The sequence below is a fragment of the Rhinoraja longicauda genome, chromosome 7 (assembly GCF_053455715.1).
Source record: "Rhinoraja longicauda isolate Sanriku21f chromosome 7, sRhiLon1.1, whole genome shotgun sequence".
Lineage (NCBI taxonomy): Eukaryota > Metazoa > Chordata > Chondrichthyes > Rajiformes > Arhynchobatidae > Rhinoraja > Rhinoraja longicauda.
In genome coordinates this window covers 67,873,552-67,888,456 of record NC_135959.1, presented here as the reverse complement: position 1 = coordinate 67,888,456, position 14,905 = coordinate 67,873,552, and the positions used below count along the sequence as shown (strand labels likewise).

The following is a 14,905-nucleotide window of genomic DNA, read 5'->3' as shown; positions in this document are numbered from 1 at the left end:
AACACAATCTTCTTCCCCATTAACTCAATTGTTTTTCTGATGTGATTTTCTAGAACCCGAGATTTCTTTCAGTCCCCAACAGAGAGAGACCTTATCTTTGTATTCCCATGCCCACAGCTCAACAGGTTCCGGGCCCGCCATGCTATAGAGCTCCTCTTCCTTCGCCACCGTCTCCTGCCCATTTTCTCGGGTAAAGAGTTGTCACTTCCCAGTGACGACCACTTCTACCATCTCCAACATTCCTCCTCCTTGTTTCGCCCTTCGAGCCTGCTATGCCCTACATCAAGATCAACATCTATGTCCTTGCCATTTCTCTGCACTGTCCACACATCGATTTCCTCATGTCCAGAAATCTATCCATCTCTATTTTGAATTAACTCAACAACAGAGCCTCCACTGTTCTCTCAGAGGAAAATCCCAAAGATTCACCATATTCTCAGTCTTAAATTGTTTATTGCGAGACTATGACCTGTGGTTCTAGATTCTCAGTCAGAGGAGACAAATCTAAATTATTCTGCGATGAGAGTTGATTCACTTTTACTGTGGTTCCTTATTGCATCTTCCTCACAATTCACACTACCCCCCAGCTTAGTATCATCTGCAAATTTGCTAATGGTACTTTTAATCCCTTCGTCTAAGTCATTAATGTATATTGTAAATAGCTGGGGTCCCAGCACCGAACCTTGCGGTACCCCACTGGTCACTGCCTGCCATTCCGAAAGGGCCCCATTTATCCCCACTCTTTGCTTTCTGTCTGTCAACCAATTTTCTATCCATGTCAGTACCCTACCCCCAATACCATGTGCCCTAATTTTGCCCACTAATCTCCTATGTGGGACCTTGTCGAAGGCTTTCTGAAAGTCAAGGTACACCACATCCACTGACTCTCCCCTGTCAATTTTCCTAGTTATATCCTCAAAAAATTCCAGTAGATTTGTCAAGCATGATTTCCCCTTCGTAAATCCATGCTGACTCGGAATGATCCCATTACTGCTATCCAAATGCTCAGCAATTTCGTCTTTTATAATTGACTCCAGCATCTTCCCCACCACTGATGTCAGACTAACTGGTCTATAATTACCCGCTTTCTCTCTCCCTCCTTTCTTAAAAAGTGGGATAACATTTGCTATCCTCCAATCCACAGGAACTGATCCTGAATCTATAGAACATTGAAAAATGATCTCCAATGCTTCCACTATTTCTAGAGCCACCTCCTTAAGTACCCTGGGATGCAGACCATCAGGCCCTGGGGATTTATCAGCTTTCAGTCCCATCAGTCTACCCAAAACCATTTCCTGCCTAATGTGGATTTCCTTCAGTTCCTCCATCACCCTAGGTTCTCCGGCCCCTAGAACATTTGGGAGATTGTGTGTATCTTCCTCAGTGAAGACAGATCCAAAGTAATGGTTTAACTCGTCTGCCATTTCTTTGTTCCCCATAATAAATTCCCCCGTTTCTGTCTTCAAGGGACCCACATTTGCCTTGACTATTTTTTTCCTCTTCACGTACCTAAAAAAACTTTTGCTATCCTCCTTTATATTATTGGCTAGTTTACCCTCGTACCTCATCTTTTCTCCCCGTATTGCCTTTTTAGTTAACTTTTGTTGCTCTTTAAAAGAGTCCCAATCCTCTGTCTTCCCACTCTTCTTTGCTATGTTATACTTCCTCTCCTTAATTTTTATGCTGTCCCTGACTTCCCTTGTCAGCCACAGGTGTCTCTTACTCCCCTTAAGAGTCTTTCCACCTCTTTGGAATAAATTGATCCTGCAACCTCTGGGTAAATAATGATCTTCTTGAAGCAGATTAGAACCTCAGAATGGAATATGGAGAGGTTAAAGACGTGCGTCAATACCCCTGCCAGTTGGTTACACAGTTCCTGAGGATGCACCCAGGGGACAATTGTTTTCGGTGGGTTCACATCTGTGATAATGGCCATGGATACCGTCCCACCCGTGACTGTCAGGGTGGATAAAGCAATCCACTGACCTTCTGTTCAAAGTGAGCATAGAATGCATTAAACTTATGAGAGAGAGATATGGTGCTGCAGAGATATTGTCCAACTTCATTTTGTAGCCTGTTTTAGCATGCAAGCCTTGCCACAATCAACGGGTGCCTGTGTGGTTCGACTGGAACTCTATCTCAGTCTGAAATATCCCTTTGGCATCCTTGATGGTCTTGCAAAGATCATAAATAGATTTCTTGTATTGCTTGGGATCGTTTGACTTACATGCTACATACTAGCACTTCACCTGGGAATGGACCTCACAGTTCATCCATGGATTCTGGTTGGGGAATGTTGATATTGTCTTCTTTGACATGAATTGCTCCACACACTTATTGAAGAAGTCTGTGATAGCAGTGGCATACTCATTTTGGGTGGCCACAGAGTCCTTGAAGATGGACGAGTCCTCCGACTCAAAGCAGTTGCAAGAGATCTCATCTGTTTCCTCAGACCAATGTAGCCAGAACTGAGGGTCAAATGACACTCATTCTTATCTGATTCTGAAGCCATGTTGCTTGCACCACAGGGATCAACAGGGATGTTGCTTGCACAAGTCTACCAAAGCAGGCACTATATTGCCTTGGCAAGATATTTTGAGGTTTTGACTTTTTAATACCTTATATGGACATGGTCTTATTTCCTTTACTACCTTGTATGGGCACGATGTGAGTTGTGTCACATCATTCACTGATAAGATTAAGATATAACTAAACCGTTTTGTCCATTGTTTTCTAGAGTGAGACACGAGATGAGCTCTGTGGGTGTCTGAAGCCAACCAGTGCTGACCTCCCCACTATTGCCTGGTGTAATAAATTTACCATTTTACCACTATCTTTGTTGCATTGTTGTCTGTCTAGAAAAAATGAACTTTAACATTGGCGTAGTCGGCAGGATATCGCTGGTACCAACTTCAACGACTGAGTAAGAGGCTGCAATTTGGCCGGGACCTGGAGTGGAGTAAAAAGTGCACTATCGGATCCATTGAGTCTGAGCTTCCGAATGAGTTCCTGGGAACACTGTGGTCCCTCGTCTGAGGTCGATCTGGTTCCTGCCGAGAACCTTTAGACAGACAACATAGGTAAGACCTTATATTTTTGGTGTATAAGGCGAGACATCACATGTGTTAATGGGAGAGAGTGAAATAAGATTGGTCAGGTCGGATGTTATCCGTGAAAGATTTCTTAATAAGATTGGTCAGGTCGGATGTTATTCGTGAAAGATTTCTTAAAAATGGGACAGGCTCTGGATAAGAGCGATGGGGGAGCTCCGGTACAATACATGTGTTATCTGTATCCGGAAAAACGTAAAGATTACCGACAATTGTCTACTTCATTAACAAAAAGATTGAGAAATGAAGCCTGGCCACTAAGGCGAACATGGAATGTGAAAAACTTAAGCGCTGAAAAAGGTCATAAACGACCTGGCATAGCGACCCTGTTTACAGAGGAGGACGAGGCCGAACAAGGGTGGTGTAGACCTCCGCCCTTTGCGCCCCCACTCCAGGGAGCCCAGGGTCTCTACCCTGTCTCACCCCAGGCTGCAGCACCTCCCCCAGTTAGAGAAAGAGAAGTCGAGTCAGAAGAAGACTGAGAAAGGGCCGAGAAATGTATGGAGGAAGGAGAAGTAATTGAGTCAAATGTTGCGGAGGGAGTTAAAATACATCCTCGAAAGACAGCAAAAAGAGTAATGCCAATCAGAGCTATGGTAAACCCCTGAGCCAGAGAAAACAGACAGCCAGACACCGTAAGGATATACATGGCTTGAAAACCACGACATGTTGGTAATAAGAGATAAGTATTCTCCTTGGCTGAATCCTTACTGGACCCCACTGAAGGGGCGTGCTGGAAAAACCTAATGGGACACAGAACCTCTGAGGTGTTACATGGAGCGACAGGCTTTTGAAGGATGCTACTAGGTAGAGACAGACAGAGCGAAACGCTGGGAACAGAAGAACAAAGAAACACTGTGAAAATGGTCACATGATGGACATCTGGTGAGAACAGAGCCGCAAGTAACCATGGCTGGGCAGAATGGCCCTTGAAGATAGTGTCTGGGAACGGTTATTTATTCAGCACTTGGATGAGTGACAACTCAAAATGATTGACTTTAGAGTTGTGAGAGGCTTTTTAGGGTTGGTTAACTTCTGCAGGCAATGGATTCCGGATGTGGCCTTATACACCAAGCAACTCTCCCCCCTGGCATCTGCAAATGCACCCTGAAAGTTTGCCCTAACGCCCGTGCAAGAAGAAGCATTCACCAAACTTAAGGCTGCCCTAGCGGCCGCCCCGCTATCGGCGGCCCACTCTACAACAGGCCTTTCCAACCGTATGTCAGTATTATCCAAAATTTGCTTATCCAATATCATGGTGATGTGTGACGCCTGGTTGTTTACTTCTCGGTCCGCCTAGACGCTGTTGCCCAGGGCTACCCTCCATGCACACAGATTTTACCAGGGCTACATGCAGCTGTTGCTGTGGCTTGCAATATTACCCTGCACCAACCGGTGGCAGTATACACCACTCAATGTGTTGCAACCCTGCTTAACACAGGACAGACTAAATATTTGACTTAAGCCTGATTAGGCCGCTATGAAGTTACCCTCCTGAGCAACCCGTACCTTACCTTCTATCATTGCACCACCATTAATCCTTCAGCATTTCTTACAGAACCACCCGAACATCACGAAGAACCACTTCATGACTGTGCATTGGCAAATGAACTGTTAACCACAGTCCGACAGGATAATCCTTACAGGATATTCCTCTCAAACAGAAAGACTGCAATTGGTTTGTGGATGCATCGTCACTGATTGCCGAAAATGGACACCGAACCTCGGACTACGCAGATAACGGGGCCATAATAGAAGAAGAATTGGATAGAATAGAATAGAAGAATAGAAGAAGGCCGGTTCCAAAACGCTCTCTCCGCCCAGCAGGCAGAACTTTATGCTCTCACCAGGGCATGCATTCTGGGCCAACAAAAGACACTTAATATCTATACCGATTCTCATTATGCCTTCAGCATTGCCCACGATTTTGGAGCCCTCTGGCAGCATAGAGGCTTTTTAATGTCTTCCGGCACTCCGATTAAAAACTCCCTTTATGTGACCAATTTGTTACAGACTCTAACTCTCCCGTATCGATTAGCCATTATTAAATGTAATACACACACGGGAGGCTCAGATGAGGTTTCTAAAGGAAATGCCCCCGTCGACGCCACTGCCCGCATGTTGGCCTCCTACTCCCTTAATATTGTCCCCTCTGAACAAAGGGTTTTGACAAACAGAACGGTTCTGCCAGACATGGGTGAAGTTAAGTTAATGCAGGGAGACGCCTCTGCCGCTCAAAAAGATCTTTGGAAACAAGAGGGCTGTGCCAGTGATTGGCTCACCCCTCTTGGACAAGTTTGTGTACCTGATGCATTTTTACCTCGACTGTTAACTTGCATACTCTCCCTTACTCATGCTGGAAAGGAGGGAATGGTAAGGATGACCAAAGAAACAGGGTGGCACCCGAAAATTCGGCAAAAGGCATTCAAGCAGGCCTCTGAGTGGGATATGCCAGAGGAGCAATCCTGGTAAGGCAAGAAAAGGTCCAAAGGGAGTCACTCCAATGCCATCCCGCCCTTTTGAATGCATACAGATAGATTTTTATTGAAATGCCACGTGCACAGTGTTATAAATATTGTTTAGTAATTGTTGATTTATTTAGTAGATGGATTGAAGCCTTGTCTACTACAAATAACACAGCAGAAACAAATGTTACGTTGCTGCTAAAAGAAATTATACCCCGCTTTGGTTTGCCAATCACTATCAGCTCCGACAATGGTCCTCACTTTATAGCCACTGTTAATAAGGAAATATGCCAGCATTTTAAAATCAAGCACCAATTTCACTGTGTTCACCATCCGCAGGATTCTGGTATCGTCGAAAGGGCAAATGGGACACTCAAGACCAAATTGACTAAGTTAATGGGAGAAATGGGGCAGAGCTGGATTAAGGTTCTTCCCCTCAGTCTTTTTTTTTATACATGATAAATTCGATTATACATGTATTGTTCTGTATTATCTCCCCACCCACAACCCTCCCCCCCACCCCCCAGTTAGAAAAAAGTGGAAAAAGGAGAAGAAAAGAAAGAAAAGAAAGAAGGAAAGAAGAACTGCCTGTTGTACCTGCACGCCAACTTTCAGTGACTAGTGTACAAGGACACCAGGTCACGCTGCACTTCCCCCTTACCTAACCTGACACCATTGAGATAATAATCTGCCTCCTTGTTTTTGCCGCCAAAGTGGATAACCTCACATTTATCTATATTATACTGCATCTGCCATGCATCTGCCCACTCACTCAACCTGTCCAAGTCACCCTGCAAACTCCTAACATCCTCTTCGCAGTTCACACTGCCACCCAGCTTTGTGCCATCTGCAAACTTGCTAGTTTTACTTCTAATTCCTTCATCCAAATCATTAATATATATGGTAAATGGTTACGGCCCCAGCACCGAGCCTTGCGGCACACCATTCGCCACTGCCTGCCATTCTGAAAAGGACCCGTTTACTCCTACTCTTTGCTTCCTGTCTGTCAACCGATTCTCTATCCATGTCAACACTCTACCCCCAAAACCATGTGCTCTAATTTTGCTCAACAATCTCCCGTGTGGAACCTTACCAAAGGCTTTCTTTTTATTTCAAATTTGTAGTGTTTTTCTTTTCTTTCGTTTTAGAGTTTTATTTGGCTCACCAGTGGACCCAGATGCATGGTTCAAAACATCTTTTCACAAGTATTGAAATGGATGAAAAAATATCAGGGCCTGAATTTTCCTGCATTTACTTCATTTCTATTGAGGGAGTTCTAATTTCTGCTATATGTAGCTACACCTATCTGGCAACAAATTACTTTCAAAGCTTTTAGTTGAGGCATTTTTGATACCAAAGAACCTCGTCATTTTTAATTGACCGGCATTTTAGAGGATGGGAAGTATTATTTTGAATGAAAGGATCATTGGGCAATGTCACTACTCGAATATAAAATGGACACACATAAACTTTTGGTAGAACATGATATCTGAAAGAATGTATTCCACTTTAAAAAATAGTGCATATTCTTAAACATATTTCCAATTTGATTGAAACTGCCAACTTTCCTAAATTGCCAACTCTCTGAGATACATATTAAACTAAAAAATGAACTCTTCCCTATCTCTAAATATAATACTGCGAGTGAAGCATTCATTCCATGCTTCCCACTTCTGTTATTGGTCACACATCCCGTGCCTTCAAAGTTACAACATCGAAATGAAGGTGCAGAGTTATAACGCCTCCAGCTGCAAGATAACGGGTATGTCGGTGACCAAACCACAAGCAACGAAACAAAAATATTGCTCATACCCTGCACATTGGGCAATGGTACAATAATGTAAGACACCTAATCATCCCTATAAAACTCAGTCAGGACAGAAAGACTCAGTTCATTTCAAGACTCCGAGATCCTGAAGATGAAGTGCTTCAAGATCCCCGTTGTAATTGTGTTACTTCGTCTTGCGCTTAGTTTAAGTGCACCCCCCAACTCCGATACAGAACTATTGAACGAAAACGACTGGGATCAATGCCGGGTATAATCAGAGATATATACTAAACCAATGTTTATGTTCAGTGTATAAAACCAATAATCAATTTCAAATATAAAGCAGCGCAATGACAAACGTAATTTCCTCCGGGCGTTGAAGGTACCGTCGTACAGGCAACAATATGTATACATTATAAACTTTACCTGTTGTAAGTTGTGTTTCTTTCGTTGATCCAGAATTACCTCAAACGATTTTACAACATGACCGAATCCAGATGGAGAACGCCCGATTTCGGACTTCATTATAAGATTAGAGAAATGCAACATTTCTTTGGTCTGCAAGTGACTGGGAGATTGAACCGCGACACTATGGAAGAGATGAAGAAAGAACGTTGTGGGGTCTCAGACTCGAGGCAGCTCAGAGGTTCTCGGTGGCCGCAGAGGAGAATCACCTACAGGTACATGCATGCATTCGCTGAGGCAGCGGGAACGTTGGTCTTTCGTTATAAAGAGGAATCCAATTAAAAGTGATCCATGTGCTCGCTTCCTTCTTGTCTGACAGAATCGTAAATTACGCGCCAGATCTGAACAGACGAGAGATAGACACCGCTATTGTCCTGGCCTTTAAAGTCTGGAGCGATGTTACTCCTCTGACCTTTGTCAGACTGAACGCAGGAGAAGCTGATATCATGATATTGTTCGCAGGAGGCCGTGAGTTCAGCCATTCAACAATTCCTGGCCATTTTTGCCATGGTGGACATGTACTGTGTGTGTGTGACTTCTGTTCCACGTTCTCTGTTCCCAGGTCACGGGGACGGTTCCCTGTTCGATGGCCGAAGTGAGATTCTGGCTCATGCGTTTTTCCCTGGATCGGGCCTCGGTGGCGACGCTCACTTTAATGAAGCTAAAAGGTGGACGTTGTCCAGAGCCGGTAAATAAGTTACAAACTCGAAAGATTTAACTAGCTTTCTAAAAAAACCCGTGACCCCATATTTCATTTAATGACATAAAAAATGAAGAAGTTGTGGAATAAAATATTTTATAATGTCAATTATGGTGAAATGTTAGAAGTTAAACCCAATTGTGTTACTCACCTTAACAGGAATCAACTTGTTCCTTGTTGCGGCTCATGAATTTGGCCATTCACTCGGACTGGAGCACTCAAACGATAGATCTGCTCTTATGTTCCCCAACTATTCGTTCGTCAATAACAATGGGTATCGCCTCCCAGCCGACGATGTCAGACGAATCCAGGCCTTGTATGGTACACTGAAAATATTAAAAAAGTTTACTGTTCGTAATCCTTAAAATGTTTCCGTGCTTCACTTATTGGGGAAGAGCACAAAGTCTTCAGAAAACCAAAATCCAGATTAAAATGAATTACTTAGAGAACTTCACATGCACCTTTCTAAATGTCTTTTAAATGTTGTTATTGCATCTGCCATTTCGGATGAAATCTTGCTATCGATTGGGTTCTGGACATACGTCCTTTCCTGGTAAAATGGTAACTTGGTCCTACCATCAGTCAGATTATTAACACGTTATCATTACAGATATTTCAGACCCAGACACAAAATCCCAAAGTTGCTCAGAATTCTGAACGAACCATGTAAAATGCAGCCCTTCCTCAGTGAATGCTGGCGATTCAATTTGAACGACATATACATTTCTTTCTAAAAGTGTCAGTGTAGATTACCATTTCGAAACCATTTACTTCGATCACCAGAATTTAAACGAAGTTAAAATGTTGCCCTGAGTGATGAACTTTGCAGAATACAATCATTCATTGAATTTTACAGTATTTGGAGTCTAAACAGCCCATTGGCCTACTGCTATTTTCCCTGTCCTTTAAAATTTGCAACAATGTTTTCTGGTTACAAAATGGAGAAGTTAGCATTATATTGTTGCTTTCACCATTAAGGTGACATCATTCAATTTAAGATCAATTCTTGCTGCTAATCTACCACCTTAACATGAACAATATATTTTCTGTATTTTAGGAGCTCGTGAAGAACCAATACCAACACCACCACAGCCAAAACCGACCAAACCTTCCGATAGATGCGATCCCCAAATGTCATTTGATGCTATTACCAGTGTACGTGGTGAACTCTGGTTCTTTAAAGAGGGGTATGGACGACATTTTTGTTTCTATTTTATGCTATGTATTCCATTGCAGATATTTTCAAACGTAGCAATCCCGCCACATTAGTGGATTAGTATATTCTGAAATATTATCTCACTATATGCTAGAAGGAACGGGTAGCATTTTATATTGCATGTCTAACCTCGACTGCGACCATTGGAATTGCTGGCAAGCCAACATGAGTAACTCATGGAAGAAGATTAGGAATACTTTTTGTTATTTCTAATTCTGGTGGCATGATCTCACAGGTTGCTGTAATGATTAGCAGGGATGAATGCAGGGAGCCAAGCAACGATGAAAGCCCAAAGATCTTTCATTTATTGCAAATGTGGCGTTTGATTTTCAAAGATAGTAACAGTAAAAAAAAGTACAGAAAACGTTATTTTGCATCATAGGAAGTCTAATGTACAGTATATGTTAGATTTTTTTAATCAAGATGCTATACTAGATAGAGCTCTTAAGGATAGCGGAGTCAGGGGGTATGGGGAGAAGGCAGGAACGGGGTACTGATTAAGAATGATCAGCCATGATCACATTGAATGGCGGTGCTGGCTCGAAGGGCCGAATGGCCTCCTCCTGCACCTATTGTCTATTGTCTATAATGAAAACCTACAATTGAAGACTTATATCCACATTAATACAAAAAGGATGGCACAGTGGCACGGCAGGAGTTTAATCATAATGTCAGGGAAATAATTGGAGGGGTGGAATTATGAGTTGATGTAGATTCAGTGAATTGAACAGTTTAATTCCATCTGGTAAGGAAAGATAGGTTAATAAAATACAGCAACCCTTTTATTCAAATATTGATGAAATTGCTTTACTTTCATGGCTGATAAAAAGTTTTGTACATTCAATTACTCTTTACTCTAGAATAAGAATAATGCCTAAATGATCAAAGCAACCTTCTCTTGTTTAGAGCTGTGTGGCGAAAACAGCCTTCGCGCCCAGATGTGACATCAAATCAAATCAAGAATATTTTTCCAAACATTCAGTCAGTTGATGCTGCGGTTGAAATAAAGGATAGAAATTTTGTCGTTCTCTTCAAAGGTGCGTGAGTTTTCGATTATTGTAAAAGGGAACGCGCATAAATACAGAAGGATGAGAGGGGATCTTATAGAGACATATAAAATTATAAAAGGACTGGACAAGCTAGATACAGGAAAAATGTTCCCAATGTTGGGGGAGTCCAGAACCAAGGGACACAGTCTTAGGATAAAGGGGAGGCCATTTAAAACTGAGGTGAGAAGGAACTTTTTCACTCAGAGAATTGTGAATTTGTGCAATTCTCTGCCACAGTGGAGGCCAAATCACTGGATGAATTTAAGAGAGAGTTAGATAAAGTTCTGGGGGCTAGTGGAACCAAGGGATGTAGGGGGAAGTTGGGCATAGGTTACTGATTGTGGATGATCAGCCATGATCACAATGAATGGCGGTGCTGGCTCAAAGGGCCGAATGGCCTCCTCCTGCACCTATTGTCTATGTTTCTATGAGTTGGCAACTAACGACTGCGCATGGACGATTTTCCTTTCACTTTGTATAGTGGAACACTTAATGGTTTGAAGTGCTTTTGGAAAAGGGAGAGAGGCAAGTCTGGGGTCATCTTTTGACAGTCCACTAACAATATCAGAATTTAAGAAATATAAGCAAAAGTGGGGCGTTCGTTTATATGTCTGCTCTGCCAGTCATTAAAATCATCTCTAATCTTCAATCTCAATACCACTTCCCTGCACTAAGTCAATATCCCTTGACACAATTAAAAATCATATTATGAGGCATTCCTATGGCAGACCATGGTCTATACAAATTATGGACAAAATATTAACACTTTGTATTTAATCAATTGAAGTGAAGTTTGCCTCCCCTGAGTTTTTGGATAATTAAAATGAAGTTGGTAATAGAAAACTGCAAATCCACAATTCTTAATTTTTGAGCAATCTTTGACTTTAATCCCATGTCTTAACTAAACTACTGTTAATATTTAACAGGATCACAGTACTGGTTAATTAGAGGAAACAGACTTTTATCACAGTTCCCAAGGAGCATCCAACGGATTGGATTTCCAAGATCTGTTACACATCTTGATGCTGCCCTGTATATCAAGGAGAGAAATAAAGCATTATTCTTTATTGGAGATAAGTATTGGAGGTATGTAGCAGTATTATTTTACAGTGTTTCACTGTGAAATTAAAAAAAATATTTTCAGAATCCCATCAGTCTAAGAACTCTAAATTTTAAAACAAAATGCAATGGAACTATCTACATTAATAGGTCTCTCTGACTCTTTAAGAGGATGCAGAAATATTGTATATATTATGTAAGTAGTGCCAATTTCTACAACATGCTTGCAAGACACCTTGACTTTGACAACCACTTGAAATAACTGCATTTATTCTCTTTTTGTTTAGTTATAATCTGAGGAGAGGACGAATGGGAAGAGGCTACCCAAGAAGAATAAATGATGACTTTCCTGGAATAGGGAATAAAGTAGATTCAGCATTTGAAAACTCTGGTATGGAATGAAAATAGTGGATGGGCGAAATATTCAAAACTTACCAACGCATTTATGTGATTTGCATTTATGTTTGATTATTTAATGCTGTATTCATTCAAAGTTTTTTCCTTTTTTGTCTAGGCTTCCTCTATTTATCAAATGGACCAATACAATATGAATATGACTACAGAAATAAACAAGTTATCCGTGTTTTGAAAACATCCAGCTGGCTAAATTGTGATTAATTAACAATAAGTATTTGCCTTAAGAACTGCCTAACATTTAACAGAGCAGTTTACTCTTTCAAACCAGGCAAACTTTAAAATTGATTTTTGTTTGTTACGGAAAAGGTAATTGGGGTTTTAATAATTCACATTTCTGGGTACATATTTTTAAACATTTTTTCAAAAAGTCAGTGATGAATAATCTCGTTTTCTGATGTGAAATATTTAAAACAATAATTTTGAATGATAATTAAAAAAATATTGATTTCACTGCAGTATTATTGTGCCTGATTTCCATCATTTAAATAACTTAATAAAGAGCTGCTTCATATCATTTGAAGTTTATTCAATTATTTGTGCAACAATTGTTCACAACGTGTAGTTTTCACAACCAGTGATCCGCTTTGATAAGTTTTATATCTTTATTACTTAAAAGTCTACTCCTTACTTTTCTAAATCATTTACAATTAAAGCAAAATTCTTGGATCAAGGGAGAAGAGAATGGAAGATCTTGAAGATTTGTGTTCTGTGTTTTCGTTTTCACTTTTCTGTACCATCACACATCAGTTTACTCAAGGACACTTTCAGCTAATTATCCAGCCATATTAATAATTTGGGGTGGGAACAAAATGATTTCAGTAGATATATATCAGGCACAATCTGAAGAAAAGGTTTTTTAACATTTTATTTATTAAATAACATACCCAAAAAGATTACATTTATATACTTTATAGACATGAAGAACTTTAGAAGTGTAGTTTCAATTGATATGTAGGAAGTACAGCGGTCCACTGGAGCACACCTAGTTCACAAAAACAGCAACATGATAATAACATGATAAAAACAGCCAAATTAGACTACAGGAGGAAGATAGAGGACCACCTGGACAGTAACAACAGCAGGCAGGTGTGGCAGGGGATCCAGTATCTAACCAACTATAAGACCAACCTTGGAGCTGCTGAAGGTGACGCCTCGTTGGCAGAGGAGCTGAACCTCTTCTTTGCTCGCTTTGAAGTGGAGCCACCCGAGACAGCCATATCACACCACATGGTCCACAGCAGCCTAACCCTCAAGATAGAGGAGCATGAGGTGAGGCGCACGCTGCGGGCCATCAATCCAAGGAAGGCTACTGGACCCGACGGCGTCTCTGGACGCGTGCTGAAGGACTGCGCTGACCAGCTGGCTGGAGTCTGTACGAGGATTTTCAACCAGTCTCTGGCCCAGTCCACTGTTCCATCCTGTCTGAAGTCCGCAATCATAGTCCCCTTGCCCAAAAAACCCCACATTTCCAGCCTCAACGACTACCGGCCAGTCGCACTCACACCAGTGGTGATGAAGTGTTTTGAAAAACTGGTCCGGGGTCATATCACATCACTCCTGCCCCGAAGCTTTGACCCCCACCAGTTTGCGTACAGAGCGAATAGATCCACAGAGGACGCTATAGCCACAGCCCTCCATGCTGCACTGTTCCACCTGGAGCAGCCGGGGAGCTACGTGCGGATGCTCTTTGTGGACTACAGCTCTGCCTTTAATACCATCCTTCCCCATAAACTGGTGGACAAACTGGGGGACTTGGGACTTCCACACTCCACCTGCATGTGGATAAATAGCTTCCTGTCAGCTCGCAGCCAGAGAGTCAGAGTGGGCCATCACACATCCACGGCCCTCAGCCTCAGTACCGGCTCTCCACAGGGCTGCGTGCTGAGCCCCCTGCTCTACACCATCTATACACATGACTGCACCCCCGCCCACCACAGCAACACCATTGTCAAATTTGCGGATGACACTACGGTGGTGGGACTCATCACCGGGGGGGACGAGTACGCCTACCGGGATGAGGTGGAGCAGCTGACAGTGTGGTGTGGAGAAAATAACCTGCTCCTCAACACCTTAAAGACAAAGGAAATAATAATAGACTTCAGAAAGAATAAAACGGACATGGTACCATTAACTATCAGAGGGGACTGTGTGGAGAGGGTGGCGGATTTCCGCTTCCTGGGAATCCATATTGAGGAGGACCTGACGTGGAGCGTGAACACCTCTGCGCTGCTGAAAAAGGTCCAGCAGAGACTGCACTTCCTGAGGGTGCTCAGGAAGAATAACATCACTCAGAGACTGCTGTTGTCCTTTTATCGGTGCTACATTGAGAGCATCCTAACATACTGTGTATGCGTATGGTACACCAGCTGCACAGCGGCTCAGAGGAAAGCGCTCCAGAGGGCCATTGACAACGCCCAGAGGATTGTCGGCTGCCCTCTACTTACCTTGGAGGACTTACACAGTTCCCGCTGCATCAAAAAATCCCAGAGTATTATAAAGGACATTTCCCACCCCGGACACTCCCTGTTTGAACTGTTACCGTCAGGCAGACGGTACAGATCTACAAGGACAAGGACAAACAGACTTAAAAATAGTTTTTACCCCACTGCTATAAAGGCACTAAATGTAGCCGCCAAGGAACGCAGGGGCGATACAT

At 42.3% G+C, this 14,905-nt stretch overlaps 1 protein-coding gene across 1 annotated transcript in view; it reads left to right on the top strand.

Annotated features, from left to right (window-relative positions):
* The window catches only part of LOC144595643 (uncharacterized), a 53,441-nt gene that overhangs the window by 35,677 nt on the left and 2,859 nt on the right, over positions 1-14,905 (top strand). Inside the window, exons 13-18 of the mRNA XM_078403220.1 lie at positions 7,803-8,023; positions 8,128-8,276; positions 8,371-8,496; positions 8,668-8,829; positions 9,566-9,695; positions 12,120-12,223. Coding sequence (XP_078259346.1) covers positions 7,803-8,023; positions 8,128-8,276; positions 8,371-8,496; positions 8,668-8,829; positions 9,566-9,695; positions 12,120-12,223 — 892 coding nt within the window. The remainder of the gene's footprint in view (positions 1-7,802; positions 8,024-8,127; positions 8,277-8,370; positions 8,497-8,667; positions 8,830-9,565; positions 9,696-12,119; positions 12,224-14,905) is intronic.